The 22,505-nt window shown below is 39.4% G+C and overlaps 1 protein-coding gene across 3 annotated transcripts in view; it reads left to right on the top strand.

The window, feature by feature from the left end:
* Window positions 1–21,406, top strand: part of sema3b (sema domain, immunoglobulin domain (Ig), short basic domain, secreted, (semaphorin) 3B) — a 60,033-nt gene extending 38,627 nt beyond the window's left edge. For all 3 annotated transcript variants that reach the window (XM_065247121.2, XM_065247120.2, XM_065247122.2), the window contains 17 exons: window positions 6,069–6,345; window positions 6,488–6,645; window positions 7,215–7,277; window positions 12,782–12,901; window positions 13,012–13,105; window positions 13,183–13,302; window positions 13,401–13,543; window positions 13,633–13,747; window positions 13,880–13,949; window positions 15,328–15,472; window positions 16,058–16,277; window positions 16,363–16,451; window positions 16,664–16,705; window positions 16,816–16,973; window positions 17,069–17,124; window positions 18,218–18,357; window positions 18,539–21,406. In XM_065247121.2, coding sequence (XP_065103193.1) covers window positions 6,228–6,345; window positions 6,488–6,645; window positions 7,215–7,277; window positions 12,782–12,901; window positions 13,012–13,105; window positions 13,183–13,302; window positions 13,401–13,543; window positions 13,633–13,747; window positions 13,880–13,949; window positions 15,328–15,472; window positions 16,058–16,277; window positions 16,363–16,451; window positions 16,664–16,705; window positions 16,816–16,973; window positions 17,069–17,124; window positions 18,218–18,357; window positions 18,539–19,015 — 2,328 coding nt within the window. In that variant the 5' untranslated portion in view covers window positions 6,069–6,227 and the 3' untranslated portion in view covers window positions 19,016–21,406. The remainder of the gene's footprint in view (window positions 1–6,068; window positions 6,346–6,487; window positions 6,646–7,214; window positions 7,278–12,781; window positions 12,902–13,011; window positions 13,106–13,182; window positions 13,303–13,400; window positions 13,544–13,632; window positions 13,748–13,879; window positions 13,950–15,327; window positions 15,473–16,057; window positions 16,278–16,362; window positions 16,452–16,663; window positions 16,706–16,815; window positions 16,974–17,068; window positions 17,125–18,217; window positions 18,358–18,538) is intronic.
* Window positions 21,407–22,505: the final 1,099 nt, after the last annotated feature.

Below are 22,505 nucleotides of genomic sequence, written 5' to 3'. Positions count from 1 at the left end.
ATTGAAACGACATCCGTTGTTTTACAGGGGTACTTTCTGAAAAGTACCCTGATCTCACCACTGTATTGCCACTCTGCAGCCAGACGATTCAACAGACTTAATACAACTTCAGCACAATACATTAAGAGTGCATTGTGTACACACACCTACACTGACACACACAGCTGTTGTCCTACAGTATCTGAGTACCACTCGAACTCAAAGGGTTTAAAGTGTTTAATAGACTTTAAAGATTATACAGGAGTGCACACATCAAATACTCAGGGTTACCATGGTAATCGCGAAATCAGTCTTGGGTTAAGGAGCACTATTATCTGGAAAAGAGCAACTGAGAAAAAGAGGATCCTTTTGGGTTTTTTCTCCTTTTCTATTCAAAGGTGTTTGCACAGTGGATGGCAACCCTGGATCTTTGCCAAATACCAACACAGACACACACACATATACAATTATAATTGACAATACATAACATTCTGATTTGTGGAAATTAAGGTCTGTATACTATTTAAAATAGTTAAGATGACTAAATTTATAAATTTATAAAGAAATACGAGTTGTGTTTTTTCCTGCGCAAAGGTCAACAACAACTGATATGAAGAAAAATGCATTAACTTGCTAAATGATGGATATGCGATAAAATAATGCTTTAAATTTGTAAAATCAATTTGAATATAATAAAATATATCTAAAAACTGAAAATTATGTAACAACACACATTTAATATTGTTTCTAGGCAAAGAAATCATCACACTCTCTGTCTCACCAGTCTCTATGCTATCTGCATCACCCTAAAAATCTGACTACGCATAACTTTTTGAAGTATCCAAGTAATTCAGTTATGGCAAATCATTGAGATTTTTATATCGCTGTATGGACATTTGCGCTACTGCGATTATTTCGGTATATCTTGCGACCCTAGTTCGGGTATTGCCAGGGTGTTGCTGTGTGGTTGCTAAGGTGTTCTGCATATTTGTGCATTGCTATGCAGATATAAAGGAAGTTTTTAGGTAGTTGATTTAGGTGGTTGCTATTCTGGACCCTAAATATTTCTTAGGTTCCTTCTTTCATGTGAGTCTGACATCTGACATAAGATTTTTAAATAAATTTAATAATTGTGTTATCCACCAGGCAAATAATGCAGGTGCAAGTTTAATCCTAGGTATAAGCAGTAATAATCCTGGCAAACACAACTAATAAAATTACACACTCAAGACACACAGACTTTAGTCTAAAGAGGAGCTCAGACGGCTGGTTTATTTAATTCTTATGGAGGTTGTGAGTGAATGTGTCTTTGTGATGACGCATTGTATTTGTGTGTATTATTTTTAAATGGACTGAGGGCTTGCGGTTGACCTGGGAGATCACTGCAGTTACACATGCACATGCTGAAACTTGCCGTTTTGCTCCCAACAGGGGTGAGAGCCGCCAAATTCACTCTTTGGACTCCATTTGAAAGGATTTGCATGTGTGTGTGTCTTTGTTGTGGGTATACACAGTATTATCTCAGACAGTGTAGAAGTTGATCTATAGGAAGAGAGTTTTAGGCGGTTTGATGTTCTGTCACATCTATATGTGTGAGAGTTGAAAAGAAAGAGAGAGAAAGGAGCTGTGGGAAAGACTGCAAAGAGGGAGAGTAATTCTTGTTGGTGTGCCAGAATGCCCTTGTTGGACCTTCAGAGACCAAAGACAAGAAGAGAAGTTAACAAGGTGGGTTAGTTTATTTGGGATTCGAAAAAACTGAATGTGCTAAACAAACAATAACGTTTCTCTATTTGTAAGTATGTTTTTTCTGTCTGTCAGTTCTTCTAGGAAAAAAACCTCATGGTTACCTGCGGTTTCTCACACTGTTGAAGGATTAGTTCAGCCAAGAATGAAAATTCATTCACTTAATACCATTTCAAACCTGTGTGAATTTCTGTCAAACACACACACAAAAAAACTAAATTCTACATTATTGGTTGCTGTTTTTTGTGCCATTAAAGTGAATGGGGACTGCAGTGTTTAAGCAAAATAAAAATATTAAATCATTATATCATAAAGTATTGCAAAGCTATTGCGTGTCTTCCAAAGACTTAGAAGTCTTAATATAGAGTGATATAGATTGCTTTATGGTGCTTGTACGTTTATTTTGAAACTTCGGTTCCCATTCATTGTAATTGCAAAGAAACCCGCAACCAAGAAAGTCTTAACATTTTTTGTTTCAGATTAGAAAGTACGTCATATTTGTTTAAAACAACTTAAATTTTTGCATTTTTGGGTGAACTTTCCTTTAAGTTTCATTTCCCCTCACAGAGGCCTTTCCTCACGCTTTTCATTCTTTCTTTTCTCTTTCGTTGCCTTACTGGAGATTCTGACAGTTGGTCTCAGTCCAAAGGAACCACTCAGTGGAACAATCGACTCCTTTCTCCTCCCCTCTTTCTCTCTTGCTCTCTCTCTCCTTCTTTCTCTCTCTCTCTCCTTCTCTCTGTTCAGGTCTTACCAAACATCATGAAATTAGAGGCTCAGTCATTACATCTTTCTCTCGCTCTCTTTTTCCTCATCTCACTCTTTTGACTTGTTTTCTCTGGCACTGTCGTTGTGGCATTGCGGTCGTAAGGTTAATTATTGTTTGTTTATTTGGCCTTCAAATCATTTGGTTTTAAGACCCAGTTCCTGTGGAGAGGCCTTCCTTCATGTGTGTTTGTGTGGCTATACTTGTGAGGGTCACGTTTTTGAAAATATAGTGAAATAAAAAAAAAAATTACATTTCACTTTATACTTGTTTATGCATTGTGTTAGGTTAGGGGTATTTTATTATATTCAAGTCCAATGTCTCTTCGATAGACCCTTTCTAATAAATCCTCTGGTCTGTGTGCGTGTTGAAGCTGAGGTTCAGCCTTGGCTGTAATGATGATGTACGATTTGCTGCGTTGGCACAGCCTCTTTGCTTAAAGAGACGTGAAGGACAGAGATGCACTTTTCTGCTGTAGTCTTGTATAAATCTCTCAGGATCGGGGAGGGTGAGAACCTTGCTGAATCTGTATTTGTGTGTGTGTGTGTGTGTGTGTGTGTGTGCGTGCGTGCGTGCGTGTGTGTGTGTGTGTGTGTGTGTGTGCGCGCCATACATGCATACGGGTCTGCAGTAGCTCATATCAACTGTGTGTTTATAGTAAATTAGCACCGCTAATCAGGGTGAAGGCAGTATAGACAGAGAGACAGTGTGTGTTTGTGTATGTGTGTGTGTTTTATTATGAGGCTTCTGCTGTCTAACTGTGTGAATAGATCCATTATTCGCAGTGGGAGAAACAGAAAGAGAATAAAGAGTGGAAAGAACAAAGCTTGTTTATATTTGTACTGGGATAGTGCTGTATTTACTTAAAATAAAACGTTTGTTATATTAAATAAAATAAAATCTTTTTCTTTTCATTATAAATGTCTTGTAGATCGGTGGTTCTTAAATTCTTCGACTTGGGGCCCCCTTATATAGGGTGAATTTCTTCCCCCAGCCTCCCCCAAATTCTTTATATAAAACTTTAAATTAAACAAAACATATGAAATTATACAATTGGTTGGTAGCATTATTTTTCTGAAGTTTAATTACACAGAATTTATGATAAATGAATGTATTCTATAAAATGTCATAAAATTGGGGCCCCCCGGCACCATCTTGCAGCCCTCCAGGGGTGGTCTGCGAACCACTGCTGTAGATTTTAGCAAGTGCATTGAAACTGTGTGCGCGTGTGTGTGTGTGTGTGTGTGTGTGTGTGTGTGTGTGTGTGTGTGTGTGTGTGTGTGTGTGTGTGTGTGTGTGTGTGTGTGTGTGTGTGTGTGTGTGTGTATTTGTCTGTGTGTTAAATCTATATTCAGTGGAGTCAGTAGGTCGCCTCTTATCTTACTGCTGCTGCCTGCTTACACTTATTAAAATTCATCACTGCAGCAAATGGGTATATAAAGTATTTCTCTCGGTGTGTGCGTGTGGTACAGGGCTTTTAAAAATGTTTATGTGTTTTATCACTCTGTTTTATCCTCTTTTAACACTTTTCTGTCTCACAACATAAATATAACGACTTCTTTGTTGCACCTTAGAATGAATGTAATTGTAATTGGAAGATGCTTCTTGTTTTATATTTTATGGTAATATACAGAAGGGTTGGTGGAATAGACAGAGAAAAGCAGATGACCAAACTGTACTGTGCAAAAGTCTAACCAGTTGCGAGTTCAAAGATTTGCGCGAGTAGGTTACATACAAAGTTAATGCAAAGATGCGATCAGATGCATCCTTGTGTGAGGCGATGCAAATGCCCCGATATGGGTGGAGCGTTCGCCGCGAAAACACGCACTATTCACATCAAATGGTCTTCGCCCAAGTTGAAAATATTCAACTCGAGCGAAAAATTTGCATGACACGAAGTTAAATCCCGCGAGTAATCTAGAGCGAGTAACGCGATGCCGCGCATTTGGTGTGTACATAGCATTAGGCCACCACCACCAGACTTGTTGTTTTAGAAGTTTTAATGTCCATCCATATTTATTTTTAAATCTATTTTATTAAGATACAAACAGAAAATACAGGAAATATGTACAAAAAATGTAAAAATAAATTTTCAGGACTAAATGTCTTCTTTAGGCAGCATCTATGTTTAAGGGCTCGTTATAGTCGTGCGTAGGTCCTACGGCGTAGGTTCCGCGTCGGTTTTCATTTATATTTTTGCGTTGTCGTCCGCGTCAACGTGCAAACAAACCACGCGTGTTACCACAGTAGCAGCGTGATCGTCAGAGAAGAAGAAGCTTTGGAAGTTAACCCACAAATGAAGAAGAAACAGCAACTTGTTGTGTATAATTTGAGAAGAACAGCAATGATGGAAGTAAATAAGAAGCGACTTTTGATGCAGTTTGAGTTAAAACACTCCTCAACTTGGCTCTTCTTTGTTTTCACCGTCGCAAACGGAAATACCTATGACGCAGTTTTTTTTACCTGACGGGAGGGGTTCTGGTGGACCAATCACAGCGCTTGCGGTCCGCGTAGATCTGACGCGCTGTTAGCGAGGTGCGCTTCAGGCTACGCACAGGCTACGGATAGCCTATGTAGCTACGGCGTAGAACCTACGCACGACTATAAATCGCCCTTTAGTGTGACCTCTCTTGGCACTAAACACATCTTGAGCATTTTTTAGCAGAATTAAGTAAAAAGACTAATTTCTTTAAAACTAGAAATTGGGATTGAATTTTATTTATTGTAGGTTTAAAAGATCCTGCAGTTTCCTGCTATTGCTCAAGTGCAGGGGAGTTTACCCTTAAAACCTGACACATCAGTTTACACTTTTATACAGTTTTTAATTCTTTATACACATTTCCTTTCTTTTCTGGATGTATTCTATTAAAAAGACTGAGAAGCAATTATATATGATCACTATAACATTGCAAAAACAACAAATCTAATTGTGGCATGGTGGCCTAAGACTTTTGCACAGTACTGTTTATCTAACCTTGTCATTCTACAGTATACTCATGAGATAACCAATCAACAAAAAGTGCAAATGCATCAAAGTACATTAGTTTATTTATGACTAAGCGCGTATGAAGTTCATGCTTTAACTGTTGCTTGTGGTTCAAATCAGCTGTTTGTCTGGATACAGGCCAGAATACAGTAATGTGTTTGCTTTCCACATGCTGTATATGAATGAGGACAGTAATATTAAACAAGGACACCCACACACACACAATCGGCAGTAATTAGATGTTGTTGTTCTGAAATGAGATCTGGATGATGTTCTGACTCTTGGCTTTCACTTTGGGCATTCAGTAAACATGGACCAGAACCAGTAAGACCGGCTTAACAACACAGAAAGCTTTGATGTTTCAGCATCCAATTTTGTGTGAATGGGTTCGGTGTGAGAGAGAAATAAGATCAGATTTCTTTCTCATTTTAGGCAGGACAGTAGCTTTGTACCATATGCCAGTGTTTTTGTCTGTGCGTGTGGCTGCATATTCTGGCTTTTATCAGACCAGGCCATTGTAACAGTGTTTCAGAGAGGTTAGGAAGAAACTGATGAAGTTGTCTAACTAATTTTTGTTGTTGTTTTTATGTTTAGCCTCCAGCATAGAAAAGGAAACGTTCACAGCATCGCTGTCACAGCTAGAGCTGTCACGACAACAGCTGCCACGACAACCAGCATCCCGGTCAACCATCTGTGTGGCAGCTGTCTGCGGTTTAACCTTAACTGAGAAGTTCTGGTGGTCCTCAGAAGAAGATGATGATGATGGTGATGACGTACAGTTCGCTTGTTCTGCTCGGGCTGGTCAGCATCAGTGCTTCATCTGGTGGAAGTTCTTCAACCTACTCTCCACGTATGAAGCTCTCTTATAAAGGTGATGAATCTTGGTTTACTCTCATGTATATTTTTGTGAGTGCATATACAAAAACACTTTTGGGTCACACTTCATTGCATAGATGATATGTTGATAATTAGTAGCTTCACTTTAATGCTTCTTTTTTATGTGTGTTCTCTAGATCTTCAACAGTTTAACGGAGTTAAGCGGTTTGACTTAGACCGTTCGTGTTGTTTTGGAGCTCTCCTATTGGATGAAGAGAGGGGGCGGCTTTTTGTCGGCGCTCGTAACTTCCTGTTATCTCTCAGTCTTGACAACATTAGCAGACAGGAACAGAAGGTAAATCACATTCTCCTCATCAGTTCCCTTTCCATACAGCAATACTGAAATGCTTCCAATAAATATACGTCTGGAAGGAGTTTGCTAATATAATGAGATGGGGTCATGTGTCTCTGAGCACTCTTAACTGTGGTTTGAGTAATCGCATTACAAATCATTTCAGACCTTATTTAGCGCCGTCCACTTTATCCACTAAACAAACTTTGTGTGTAACCTTAATCAGCCTTTAAACCCATGCTCAGATTTATGATGGTTTATGGTGGTCCAAACCTACTTGACATAATGATGGATCGTTATTTCTTAAGGAAGGAAAAAGGGATTGAACGGTGAAAGTTTTCAGTCACTGCGTGCCAGCGGTAGACTCACACAAGCACACACAGGCACTTTAAAAGGATGTTATGTCCGGATGTATGTGCATGTATGCGTTTGCCCCTGGTCGTATTTTAACTGTGCCTTTGATGGGGTTCAGCGAGAATGTCCCTCAAGCTAGTGGACACGTCTAACCCTGCAAAAGTGATAACCTCTACCCAAAACCTTCCTAACCTCTGATCTCTGTCTCTCTCTTTCAGATTTACTGGCCAGCGCCTGTTGATTGGAGAGAAGAGTGCAACTGGGCAGGGAAAGATATCAATGTAAGTGTCTGCGATAGATAATGTGGTCACCGGCGCACCTGGTATACCTGCTTATCAGCGTGATCTCTCCATTGAGCTGTTTACACACAGATAATTAGCACTGTTATAACAAACAGCTCTCGTAAATGGATCCTTTATTTACAGACATAAATCACAGTAGAGTGGTTTACAAGGCACAAAATGGGTTTCACTTTTTATTATCGTGTAATCAAATTATGTACGAGTTGTTTAACATTACTGAATAATTTAATTCAGTTCTATTCATATTCATTTCTGTACCGTAGTACTTTAATATCTTGGCATTAAATGAAAACTGTAGGGGATAGCAGTGCTGAAAGTACCATTTTTCAGAAAAACATAATTTTAAAAGATAATGTTTTAGACAGAGATATATTTTTGCTGTGGTCAATAACTCACAAGTGTGGTCTATCAATATTAGGTGGAATTTTGAATGTAAACCACTTCAGTATAATTTCACTTTGAGCACATTGTTACTTTTAACCCTGTCAGCTGGGACGAAAGTAACACACAGGTGGGACAAAAGTAACAGAACAAGATAGATTTTTGTGTAACACTTGTTTTTAGTAAATATACATGACTTTGACCTTGTTAATATGTAACTGCTAAAATATTTTGTTGTTTATCTTTGCAAAAATAATTACAGGTATTGCGACGGATTCTCTTTTTCCAGGTGGATCATCAAGACTATTGGTCCTCCTAGTTGTCAATCAGGCGTGTTGCGCAATTGCATTTTTTTAAAAAGTGGAGAAGGCGGTTCTTTTCTAGAATTCAAGAAAATCCTACATAAATTAATAAATTACATGTTCATTTTAAATTTCAGTTTCATTAAATGTTTCAAAAGCAACCCAAGAATAAAAAATTTTTTTAACAGTATGAACACTATGAAAATTTTATTAAATAAAATTAGAATAATGGACAGTACTGTGCAGAAGTCTTATGGCTGGTTCACACGGCAGGATAATTAGGCCGATTTTAGCCCCGATTCACCCCTTCCGACAATCTTAATGATGCTCCGATAATCGTAAAATAAACGGATCAGATATTCTTGCCGTGTGTGGTGTGTTTAGACTGGTCTTGTCTACTCGGAAGCACCTCGGGACCTGTCTGACCTGGGACTGCTCGGGAGTCAAATCGGTTCGTGTGTGATGTGTTGATCTTGCCATGTGGTGGCGCACCACTAACTGTACGACCAAAACTGTTAGACCCGCGATGTTTTATCGCCGTGTGTGGGGTCTCTCAGGGTTGGAAAATCGGCCGACGATTTTAAATTTGTCCTGTCTGAACCAGCCTTTAGGCCACCACCACCAGACTTGTTGTTTTAGACGTTTTAATGTTTATCTATATTTCTTTTTTAATCTATTTTATTAAGATACAAACAGAAAATACAGGAAATATATGCAAAAAAATAAAAAAAGTTAATTTTCTTCTTTAGGCATTGCGGTGTTTAGTGTGACCTCTCTTGGCATTAAACACATCTTGAACGTTTTTGAGCAGAATGAAGGAAAATTTAAATTAGAAATTAGGATTGAATTTTATTTAGGTTTAAGAGATCCTGCAGTTTCCTGCTATTGCTCAAGTGGAAGGGGAGTTTACCCTAAAAACGCAACACATCATCAGTTTATACTGATGATGTGTCAAGTTTGTTTAGTTTTTTCCTGTATTTTCTGAATGTATTCTATTAAAGAGACTGAGAAACAATTATATATGATCACTATAACATGGTGGCCTAGACTTTTGCACAGTACTGTACATTTTCAACATAATGCAACAGTATTAGCAGTCCCGACAGGAACTCCTGACATTTAAACCCAATTTACTTTTATTTTGAAAAATAAAATAACCTGTACTGTAGATTGATCAGTACTGTAACACACGAAACGAGAAACACAACAAGAAAAAATAATTTAATTATCATGGTTGAAAACAGCTTTCTGGACCTACATGCGCAAAACGATGATGAAATAATATTCGTCAGCACTGTCAAGGGTTGCATGCTAAAGATGCTGTCATAGTTTGAAATGGGAATGTAGTCAGGGCTCTCTTCATCCAGTTACTTTCGCCCCGGTTCTCATGTATTGTGATATTACAATGGCAATATGACCAAAAAACTATATAGATGTATTTTAGTCTGTGTGTTTTATCTGGTGTGTCAAGCGGATGTGAGTGGGATGGTTTTGGGTGCTTTATGTCTTTTTATGTCAGCTGATTGTTCTTTTTGTATAGGGTGTGTCTAAGGTTGTGTAACTTCAGTGTGTGTGCGGGTCAGGGGTCCATCCTGCGGTGGGTAGATGACTGTGGTCAGCTGACAATGAGATCTGCCACACACACAGAGTTCAGTGACCTGTGTGCTGACCCTCATTACGTGTAGGGGTGTACAGGACGATCGGGACAGAATCAGACCTCGATGACTAAAGGAATTAAGATTTTCCCTAAGACTTTCTTCTTCTTGCTCTCTCTCTCTCTCTCTCTCTCTCTCTCTCTCTCTCTGTCTGAGCCTTATCTCCTGATTTCTCACACATCATTGCATAATCAACTAATGCTAAAACAAGAATATACAAACACCTGCATACCTGTTGAATTGTCATGTCTCTCCACCACCTCATCTCCACCTTTATTTTGTTCACTTCCATTATGTTTTAAAAATTATATAATCTTCTTAACCAGGGCACATTATAGAGCTCATGTGACCTCCATCATGAAAAAGCCGAATACCTTTTTTACATAAAAAGACTTCTGGAAGTTTTTCTCATCCTGTTTGACTGTGAAGTCTATCATCTCCCCAATGCTTTAGGCAGGTGATGAACTTATTTGATGTTAGTTTAAAATCACACAGAGCCGTATTCAGGACGAATGGATGAATATGCTCGGACCACATGTGGAAAATCACACCATGGATTCAATGATCAGGCTAATAAAAGGTCAAAGTTTAAAGTTCACCGCGAGCCTCTCAGCAGGAAGTTGACACATTCATACGGCTTATTTCTCTTGCGAGACATTGTTCATTTTAAAGCTCCTTTTCTTTTGTTCTATATTTTTTCTTTCTCTCTCTCTTTGTCTTTATTTCTCTCTTTTCCTTTGCCTCATGGGCTCACTTCAAAGAGCTCATCAACGCACGTGCACACACCCCTAACACGTCCTGCCCTTATTGAGGGCTGTAAAGCTCTCGAAACAGAAGCCCCAGTGTGTGTGTACGAGACTGAGAGAGAAAGAGTGAGACCCCTTCCTGTATAAACACAGTTTGTCAGCAACTTAATTGGTCTTCGATGAATCTGTTCTGCCACCCCCACCGTACAACTCACACACAGACACACATACACACTCTTCACAGGGTGCATTAAGCTCAAAGAGAGGCCTTTGTTCTCCACAAGACTTGCATGTGTGTGCCTGTCTGTGTGAGTGTGTATATGAGTTGGTGTGTGCAGGCTTTAGGCATGGCAGGAGGGCCGGGCTATTGGGCATCAAGAAATGTCAATCAGATCTTTTTGGAGAGGTGGTGGAGAGGTTCCCCAAATGCACATCTATTGTACTGTTACAAACCTAGTGGACTGCCTACACTGTACATAGACAGCATTTTCATACAGTAAGTGGTAGTAGCATAATTTTGCTACCTTTCCACATACCCGGTTTTCACCATATTACGAGACAGCATTGTATGTACCCAGAATGCAATGCCATAGGCTCAATTAAAAAAAATCTTGGGATAATGAAACAAAATAATGAAATAATGATATTAAAGGTGCATTGTGTAACTTTTAGAAGGATCTTTTGAAAGAACTATAAGTGGTGTATAATCTTACAAAATTAACTGTATTGTTTTTTTACCTTTCTACCTACATGCACTGTGGGTCCCCTTACATGGATGTTTCTAAAGTAGCCCTAAACGGACAAACTATTCTATAGAGCGTGTTTTGTACATATTATACGATCATCAAATACTTTCACTTCAAATCTTCTTAGTCAAGACCTCAGGTCATTCAGAAATACTGCTTTTGTTGGAAGAATCCATTAAACGTGATTTTTTTTCCAAAGTTGCGCACTCAGACTATCCAAACCAAACCGTGCCCCAGCGCAATTGTCCCCCCTGTACTTTTATCAATCCGAGCCCGGGCACGCTTTCGTCATTAGGATGCGATTGTTTTGAACAAAGCAGGAAGTAAAGCGCTCTCTTAACACTGGAACCTATGTTAAGTCTGTGTTTTTTATTCGGAGTCGTTTGGTGCACGATGACACACAGCCCTCTCACATGCCATAATATTGCTTAGTTGGTCTGTCACCTGTGCAGCTCGGAGATTCACATAACCCTGCGGCGCGCATCAAAAGGTTTTTAAGAAGGCAAATGAAGGTGAGGGTTGCGTAATTGACGTCTCCCCTTTTGAGGCGTGATTGCGTTCATACTATACTATAGCCTTTCGCACCCTAACCTACGTGAACCATGCCTGAGCTCACCTCTGCAAGCTGGCCAGGGTGCGATTAACCAAACTGCGCCCGGGGCAGTACAGAGCGATCACACTAGTCAAACGAACCAGGCTTTGGGGGTCAAACTCGCCCAGACGCGGTTTGGTTTGGATAGTGTGCCGGCGCCCTAAGTGCACGGAAAAAGAATTGGATGAACAATGGCAGGCCTACATCAGATTTCAATTCAGGGAAGTTTACCAACTATAATATGATATAAACAGATTTTTCTCAGCTTTTAACCTTTATTCAGAAAGGACAGTGAAGAATAACATATCAAACGCAGATACATGGTTTACAGAGCCAATTTTTTAAGCTCTTAGGTCAGACCTCCCTGAAATGATGGATCAGTATCACATTGTCCTCTAGAAATTAGACCAGAGCCGTCTGATATTTGAACATTGAGTGAGACCATTAACACAGATGTTCAGTTCAGGGTTCATTCTGTTGTTGGGAGCACGCGTTACTCAAAGAGGGAAGAAGGAAGGAGACGTAATTACAGTCATACAGAAGCAACATCTGCTACTGAAACTGAGGAGACCCTAAGAGACTCATCTTCTACGTCCTGAATCTTCTCCCTCTATCCTGGAATCCGGACGTTCCAACTCCATCATGTTGTCGTAGCGATTCCAGGCATTCTGGCAAATGTGGCACGCTCCAGCGAGCACAGTCACAAAAGCAATAGAGAAACAGAGGGACTATATGTGCCCATGTGTGTATATGTCAGTTTAACAGTTGGTGTGTGAAAGGGAGAGCGTGAGAGATTACAGAAAGTTCCGGGATCACAGCGAGTAGGGAAAGGTCGGCTGTCGTCAAGGATACGTAACGCTGTGACGTTTCAATGCAGAACGCCCCCTTAAGAGGTCTCTCAAGGGACAAACAAAATGTGTGTGTGTGTTCGTGTTTTTGTGTCTGCTCCGTGCTACTGATAGTCAATCCAGATGGGGATAGTATCTGTTTCTGGCAGAAGAATTGTAGAAAGTATGTAAAATATGTCTATCATTAAATTGATTTGTGTGCGTGTGTTGCAGACTGACTGCGTCAACTATGTGAAGGTTCTGCATCACTATAATCGTACTCACCTGTACGCCTGTGGCACTGGAGCGTTTCACCCCACCTGTACTTTTGTTGAAGTGGGACAGAAGTTGGAGGTGAGTATTTTCCAGTAGTTAAGTGCTAGAGAATGACCCAAGTTAAATGTAGCTTCATTCAACTTATCTTTCTGTTAGCTAAATGCACTGCTGTTTTTCTCTCTTCGTAGGATCACGTGTTTAGAATCGATCCCTCTATGGCAGAAGATGGAAAAGGAAAGAGTCCATATGATCCAAGGCACACATCAGCATCTGTTCTGATTGGTTAGCTTTACCTCCTCCGTCTTATTGATCCTGTTACTTCGTGACCAATCAATAACCAGCTTTACATCATTACACAGGTGATGAGCTCTATGCGGGCGTGGCCACTGATTTGATGGGGCGGGACTTCACGATTTTCCGCAGTATGGGACGTAGGCCATCCATACGAACAGAACAACATGATTCTCGCTGGCTCAATGGTGTGTATGAGAGATAAGAAGGTTTTATTAGGACACATCTATGATACGTTGTATGTGAGCAGTGATAATGAGCCCTATGATGATGCTGTTTGTTTCAGAGCCAAAGTTTATAGCTGCATTTGGTGTTCCCGAGAGTGAAAATCCAGACGATGATAAAGTCTTCTTCTTCTTTCGAGAAACCGCTGTGGAAGCTCAGGGATTCGGGAAGGTTACTTATGCCCGGATTGGTCAGCTGTGCAGGGTTAGGAGCCAATCATTTATGCCGTTTCTCTTTTTGGTTCCGTTTGTTGATCCTTTTGATTTGATGGTATATATTTTTGTTTGTCACAGAATGATATGGGAGGACAGCGCAGTCTAGTAAATAAATGGACAACATTTCTGAAAACACGTCTTGTGTGTTCTGTGCCAGGCAACGATGGCACTGAAACACATTTTGATGAACTCCGTAAGAGCACGCACACACATACACATACACATACATACACACACACACACACACACACACACACATAAACTAGACTTATACTGAGATTCCAGCTTATTTCATTTTTCATTGTCTTCTTCACCTGACCTTTAGGGGATGTGTTCCTGCTGCCAACCCGTGACAGAAAGAACCCTCTGATCTACACTGTCTTTACCACTTCCAGGTAAGAGTTTATAAATAGATGATATTCCTCATTCCTAAAATATTTATTCCTAAAACGGGACTTATATTCTTTCTTCTGTACTGTACTATACTACGGCCATTCCCAAACTGTGGTCCGTGGACCACTAGTGGTCCGTGAGGGTACTGCAGGTGGTCTGTGAAAAGGCAAAATAAGAATATGTATATTTTAATATACAAACTCGTTCATATTTTGGGAGAACGTGTACTGCTGCCTAATAAACGTTACTGTGAACTCATTCATTTTGGTGCCTGTGAACGGCACGCTCTCTCAGTTTAACGTCGTTCAATAGGGTGACAGATTTGTATATTCTTCCAGGCGAAAACCCGACTAAAACACACTGTAAACAGGCCTTAATGTGTAGCGGAAAAAACAACCAATCTGGCAACACCGCCACCACTCGGTGTTCACGAGTCATGCTGCATGCGTCATCACAACAACACAGACACTGCTGAAATTCCTCCCGCGCAACTTGTTATTTAATGTTAAAAAAAATAGTTTAACATTAAATAACATCATATTTGTCCTAAATCGTTAACCGTTACCATAGGCTGCTAACGCATATTCCTATTCCGTATCTTGAAATAGACTTTGACTAAGCTCACGCTATTTAACTTGCACGTGCGGTGTGCAATACCTGCAAGTTGTCATACACGCAATGCCTCGCAACGCTTCTCGCCCGGGGTGCGACCCCCACCCAGCTAGCCTTGTATGTGTAAGCAAATACAAAAATTAAAAGACAGTCAATGCTAATGTGAACCCTGGTTGGATAAGGATTTAAAGTTGGACATGAAGATGAAATCTGACGCATTTAGCTTCAGTGTTAAAACTGATCAAATAATTGCTGTCTGTGGTGGTTCTATATGGGCTATTATTGGCAATCATTTAAAAACAATAATATGGGAAAAAATAACTATAAATTAGTTCATTTTTGGAACTGTGACCTAGTTTAACATTTTCAAATATGAACTATGGACTGAACTAGTTCATTTTAAAATTTGTGAACTGTGAACTAAACTAGTTCATGTAGAAAGTGAACTTTCCCAACACTAAGAATATGTATATAAATAATTATGATATAAGGTTAAGAAACCTGTTGTACTGATGCGATGACCAGTTATAGTTTTAGTGCTAGTAATACTATTTAGATGTGCAGATTAATTCAGGACTTTGTGTAGACATATTTTATAATAAGTATTATGAGGTGGTCCGCGAAAATTCTTGATTACAAATAGTGGTCCACACACACAAAAAGTTTGAAAACCCCTGCTATACTATACTATAATATTTTTATTGCTGCGGTCTGTTTTGAAGCTTTATTTTACTGTAACACTTTAATATTTGTATTTCTGTCCCACAGTAGTGTATTTCAAGGCTCTGCGGTGTGTCTGTACACCATGAATGACATTCGACGGGCGTTTTTAGGGCCATTTGCCCATAAAGAAGGACCCAATTATCAGTGGGTTCCATTCCAGGGTAAAGTGCCATACCCACGGCCAGGCATGGTAAGTAATGATATGAATAATATATGAGTAATATGAATGCCATTTTTTAAGGTGCAATGTGAAACTTTTAGCGGCATCTAATGGTGAGACTGTGAATTGCAGCCACAGCTCACCACTCTTTTTCGAAATGCCTAGAGAAGCTACGGTAGCCATCACATGACAAACACATCGTCTGAGACAATGTAGTGACAAAATACGCTCTATAGAACAGTTTGTCCTTTTATAGACCTACTGTAGAAACATGACGCCGACTTTCATGTAAGGGGATGCATGTAGATAAAAATGGCTCATTCTGAGGTACTGTAATAAAAACAATAGAGTTCATTTTTTGGTAGGGTCTTTATACACCACTGATAATATAGTGCATATTATTGCATTTTTGCATCTTTCCTAAAGTCCCACATTGCACCTTTAAACAGTAACATAGTTGTTTTATATTATTGAATGTTACAAAAGTGTAAATAGTTTTGGAATTGAAACCATAATGGCTATTGAGCATACTTATCTGTGTTGTCATTTACAGTATAACATGAAAACGTTTATGGCTTCCGGATTCCACCGATACAATCTTTCTCTCTTCCTCAGTGTCCCAGTAAGACCTTCGGCAGTTTTGAGTCCACTAAAGGTTTTCCTGATAACGTAATCCAGTTTGCAAGGCACCATCCGTTAATGTTTAATCCGGTCACTCCACTGGGAGGCCGACCGCTGTTCCTGCGCACTGGAATACCATACAGCTTCACTCAGATTACAGTAGACAGAGTCAATGCGGCTGATGGACACTATGACGTCATGTTCATCGGTACAGGTACGGCGGAGAGCACAAGCCTGTGGGTGCCTGTATGTGTGTACAGTATGTGTGTCTATATTAAATGCTGTCTGTCTGTTTGCAGATGTTGGCTCTGTGCTGAAGGTGATCTCTGTTCCTAGAGGAAGCTGGAGCAACACGGAGCTTCTGCTCGAGGAGCTCCAGGTCTTTAAGGTGAGGTTTACTAAGCTGTACATTTGAGACAAATATGTCCCCAAAAGTTAGCAAAGTATGATTCTGTGAAATTAAACTTATATTTAAATTTATATTTTGGGACTTTAGCACAGTTAGGGTCACAAATAAAATGTGATATAACTAAACCACAACGAAGGAGAGAGAATAATGTGTGTTTAAGGGAAAGATACACTCTCATCTTCTCTTTGCAGGATTCATCGTCTATTATTAGTATGCAGATTTCCTCCAAACGGGTGAGAGAGAGAGTCTGTTTTCTATCAGTTGTATATACAGTACAATATTGCAAAAACACGTGGCGGAAGAATGTTACTAAATCATGTGATGTTTTTCTCTCTCTCCACAGCAACAGCTGTATGTTGGCTCAGATACAGGTGTGATTCAGGTGCCTCTGCACCGCTGCAGTATGTACGGTAAAGCTTGTGCCGAGTGCTGTCTGGCTCGAGATCCCTACTGCGCTTGGGACGGACACTCATGCACGCGCTACCTGCCAAACACAAAACGGTACGTGGCACATTTTTTATACATGATATGTTTCACAGGCGGACTATTAAATGTTACGATTTTTAATATGCTGATAGTAAAATTTGTGTGTGTAGGAGGTTCCGGCGTCAGGATGTGAGGAATGGTGATCCTAATGCTCTCTGCTCTGGAGGTAAAGCTACAGTACAGATGTAAACCACTAGGGGTCACCTCTCTCTAATTTAAATCGAAGTGGGTAACAAAACTGCTTCCAAGCAGACATAACTGCAGAATGTAGATCTCCAAAGTGGGTGTGAACTTAAACAGGAGGACCTCCCATCCCTATTTGGGGATTTTGATGGATTGTGTTTGTCATTGGTTGCAATGTTTGGTTTGCACATGAGGATTTTGATTGTCATTGTGCCCTAAACTATTTATCAGGAGTTATAAGAAAGGTGTAGCTGTCTGTAGATCAATTGGTAGAGCATTGCATTAGCAATACAAAGGTCAGGGGTTCAATTCCCAGGGAACACACACGCTGATAAAAACATATAGCTTGAAAGCACTGAAAGTCACGTTGGATAGGAGCATCTGCCAAATGCATGAATGTAAATAATGCTTAACAAGCTGCTAAATGACACGTTACACATTGACCTTAATGAAATGTGGTATTTATCTTAACTAGTTAATATATATATAAATATATAAAGGGGACATATCATGAAAATCTGACTTTTTAAGTGCTATAACTGGGTCTCCAGTGCTTCTATCAACCTAGAAAATGTGAAAAACAACAACCCAGTAACTTTAGCATGTGAAAAATAGATCATTGAAATTTGGCTCCCCTTGTGATGTCAGAAGGGGATAATACTGCCCCTTAATCTGCACTATCCCACCACGGCACCTCCATTTAGTGCAGATATCAGCTCATTTGCATTTAAAGGACACACCCAAAACGGCACATCAAACCTACATACTGGCAATTTTAACATGTTATAATAAATTATCTATATGATATTTTGACCTAAAACTTCAAATACGCACTCTGGGGACACTAAAGTTTTATTTGGCATCTTTAAAAAGTCTTGTGAAATGTCCCATTTACATGCTATGTATGTTGCTTTGGATAAAAGCATCTGCTAAATGCATACATGTTAATGTTATTATTTATTTTATTATTTGTGCAAGCTAACTAGATTGTAAGATTGCTTTTGTTTTGCTCTTTAAAAACAGCACACAGCCCGCACACGCATACACACATTGAAGTAATTGTGCGTCCTTTGCAGATCACCAGAAGCCGCGTGTCCTGGAGAAAAGGTTATACGCGGTGGATGGAAGCAGCTCGTTCCTGGAATGTGTCCCTAAATCACTACAGGCCCACATTACATGGACCTATCAGAGGCACGCTGAAAGCCCACGGGAGGAGGTGAGAGAGATAAACAGAGAGGGACAGAGATTATGAGAAAGAGAGGATGGAGACATAAATGATAAGAGATGATAAATGCGTGTCTTTGTTTAAATTAATGACTTTCATTCTCTCCTATCAGAACAATCACTATAGATACACAATGCCTTCCTTGTGTAATTGCACTTGTGTGTATTTATAGGTTCGTTTGGATGACCGCGTGCTACACACCGAGCGAGGCCTGTTGTTAAGGCGCGCCGTGCGAAGAGACAGTGGCGTGTATCAGTGTCATGCAATGGAACATGGATTTACCCAAACCATCCTTGCGATCACACTGGAGATTTTGCCTTCGAGTGGCTCTGCCCCTTCCGCCGTTAACCCTCGCAGCCCTGGCCACGGTCAGTCCACCAATCAAAAGCTGTGGTACCGGGACTTCATGCAATTGGTGGATCATCCCAACCTAAGCACGGTCGATCAGATCTGCGAGCAAGTTTGGTCCCGTAAGCACAGTCTATCTGGAAAAAGCGCTGCAGATCCGGCCAACGAGGCCCCGAGTCATGACCAACTAAACTCAAACCATAAAAAATGGAAGCACTTGAAGGAAGTGAGGAAAGGACGAAATCGGAGAACGCATGATGGACGACCCGCTCCTCGATCTCCTCGGAGTGCAGGAGAGTAGCGAAAGGTGAGAGACTGAGAGACAAAGAGATAACAAAAAAAATGAGAGATCACTGGAAATGGACCGATTCTTACGCAGCATCTCATTCAAGAAACACCTGTTACCCCCTCTGACATCATTCTATTCTACCACCCCTGTTATCAGTCTATATATACTCTGAAGCCCTCATCTCTAGTCTAAAGACCCAATCTAGTGCCCCTTGACCCCAATCCTGCCTGTATCCCCCAGCTACTATTACTTCAGCTTCGGTTTACTGCTCTCGATAATTACCCTGAAGCTCACAGTTCAATATCAAGAAGACTTTGCCCATACCTGTTACTGGGAGACTCAGAACTGAATACTAGAAAAATGCATGCATGCACTGCCTAGATCAGTAAACATGGTTTCTTGTAAACACACATTCAAGTCCATGTGTTCTCCTCTGTGTTTTGAACCGGCTGTTGTGCAATGTGTGTTGTGTAGATTAGATTCTTCTCTCGCTTTGGCTCTCAAAAACTATTGGACTCACCAGCACCTGATGATCATCATCAACCTTTATTCACAGCTTATAAACTTACAAAGAAGAAGAAAAAAACAAACACCAAAACTGTACAGTTGTAGAGTATGTGTTTTTTATGCCACCGTAATTATACACATTGCAAAAATACAGAGGTTAGTGAGCTTTAAAGTTTGTCATGGGGGTCTGCTTAGTTGTCAGGTGTTTGTTTTGTTTTTTGATGATGTGTGTTGTATGGGAATGAGATGGACATACAGTACCATTTATACAGTATACAGTGGCATTATAGATAATATGGTCAGGGAAGACATCTACAAAGAGATATCATATCCTGCTGATCTCTAAATAGGCAAAATGGTTTCCTGTTTTTTTATACAATTGTACCATGTTTAAACAATTTAACTTCCTACTATTATTCCTTTTATTCACTGTTTAAAAGAATACGTGTTCAGTGAGCATCATATAAGATCTCAGTGTGTGTACAGTATAACATATGTTGGTAAATAATGGGTGAAATCCCAGGACAGAAAATGATCGCAGGTCATCCTTGGAGATAAGAAATGATAACGAAAACTCCCTCTTTCTTAGCTTTATTGAATATTTAATATATTTAACATGTCTTTCAAAAGGTCCATTTTTCATGAAATCTTTCTACATCTTACAAATAACAGTATTGAATTTGTTAGTAAATGCATGTTTTCAGTACATATGTAATGTCAGGTTTCTAAAAATTCCAAAAAACCTACATAATTTTAGGCGTATTTGACCATGAGTACTTGACCATATAGGCGGAGTCTTACGTTTGTGCTTGGGTGGCACCTACCGGCAAATAAGGGTACTGCAATACTTCTGAGAGAGTGCGCTCCGTGGATTTAAATATTGTTTAAATAAATTAAAACTATTTTTGACTTAAGTTGCTTAGTCTAGCTGTTAAAATATCAAGATTAGACAAATAAAATACGATTTCTATTTTATTAATATGATCCGAAGGGCGGGGCAAACTCCACCTATGGATTTGACCTGTCATGGTGTTCTTGCTAATATGGTGGTGCTCTGCAGCTTTGTTAAAGTAGGCAGGTTATTTCTGGTTTCAGAGTTAATCTTGGCCTTGTAAAATAATCTAATCCAATTAATTTTTCAAAGAGATGTAAGAATGTTTTTGAGCGGAACTGGTAGTTATCATGTGGTAGTATTTTTATCTGTTTTCAGAAAGTTTTGTTTAATATTTGCATGACTTTGAAACGTCTTGATGAGCGTTTTGTTACAATGGAAAGACCATATTTTAAAGTATCCTACAAGGTTAACTGGTGCTTTCATTGTATATTTATAAGCTAAGTGTTGTAGTCGTACTAAAGCTGACCTACATGTGTATGTCCACTTTGATAGAGGAGAATATGAGAACATGCTTGTGTGTATATTTTGAAATTCATTTTAATACATATTTAAAGCTCACTCCGTATGGAAATCGCCTTTTGCCAAATGAGTCTTCAGAAGAAAACTATTAAGACATCCAAAGCCCTTTCAACTGATCTCTTGTGACGCCTCTCAGTTTTTGAGTGCGAGAGCAGGTGTATGTGTCTCATTGTGAGAGAGTCTGTGTGTGATATGTGTACAGTATATGGGATGAAAGAGTAACCCTGCGTCCCGATTAATAGATTTAGTATGTCCCATATCTTTCAAAGCACTCAAATGTCTAATTTTTTTCCATAACAAAAACAGTACTTTTAGGGCATAGGACATAGTTAGCGAATTGGGACGCAGGCTAAATTTCATTTTGTTGACAGGTCAAAGGTCGAAGGCCAAAGTTGACGTGAACACTGTATTTTTTTCTGTTGATTGTTGCATCAGACTGTAATTAATTAACACAATAAAACATACAGTTATTTGAAAATAAATTCGCAGCATCGAATCATCGAAAGTTTATATATATGTTTTTAAAAGATTTTTTTTAAGGAACGTAAACATAAACCGCTTTTATTTGTAGTAGCACAATCTCACCACTCGAGAGCGCTGTTGTACAGTTTTTACAGCTTGAAATGATGAATACTTATGTGTGTGGTTTGCGATATAACAAAGATAAATAGAGTAAACTTGTTGACAGACCTTTAACCTACAGTACAAAACTTCAAAGATGGAAAAAGTATGATGTAATATATCATGATATAAGCATAATATAAGATATAGTTAGACTTTACTCAAATAAACATTTTCAGCTATTCAGCTTTATTTTACAGTATTTTACACTTGCATTTGTCAGCTGCATCAGTATGTGTGGTCACTTGGGATTAAACCCATGACCTTATGTGCTGCTAACCCAATGCTCTACCAATTAAGCTAAAGACAACAATCAACACACAGCTTTAACGAGTTTAACCTATACTTTAAGGGGTGGTTTCCCAGACAGGGCTTATGCTTAAATGTTAGTTGTTGTCTTGATTGAAGAAAAACTTGCTCTGACATATCTTAAAATATATCAGTGCAAGTGTTGTGTCTCAAGAGTAAGGTTTGTTTATAAATTATGCTTTTAAAAATGACTTCAAGTGCACCTATTTCATTGCTTAAAAACAACATTATTTTGTGTATTTGGTATGTGTTCGCGTAGTTTATGGTTTAAAAAACATTATTTTCCACATACTGTATATGTTTGTAGCTCCAGATTTTACTCTCTTCCTGAAACCCACAGATTTGAAAAGCTCTATGTCTCTGATTGGCCAGCTAATCTGTACATTGTGATTGGCCTGAATACCTCTGATGTCAGCCAGAAATGTGACGCTCCCTACCATGTTTGAAAGATTCGTTCTCAATGCAATGCTGACAGGAGTTAATTTATAGGCTGTGAGTTCGAAGCAGGAGGAATTATGATAATATCACCAATCTCAGGAAGTAAACTGTTGCTTCCAATCCGTGTGTTTGTTGTAGTCCAAGAAAAAAGATTTACGTTGGAGACGATAACTCGCGTCATTGTTTACTTTGTGGTTTGTACCTTTTGCATAT

The sequence above is a fragment of the Paramisgurnus dabryanus genome, chromosome 11, assembly GCF_030506205.2.
Source record: "Paramisgurnus dabryanus chromosome 11, PD_genome_1.1, whole genome shotgun sequence".
NCBI lineage: Eukaryota > Metazoa > Chordata > Actinopteri > Cypriniformes > Cobitidae > Paramisgurnus > Paramisgurnus dabryanus.
The sequence above is the reverse complement of the archived record's forward strand: the minus strand, read 5'-3'. Positions and strand labels throughout refer to the sequence as shown.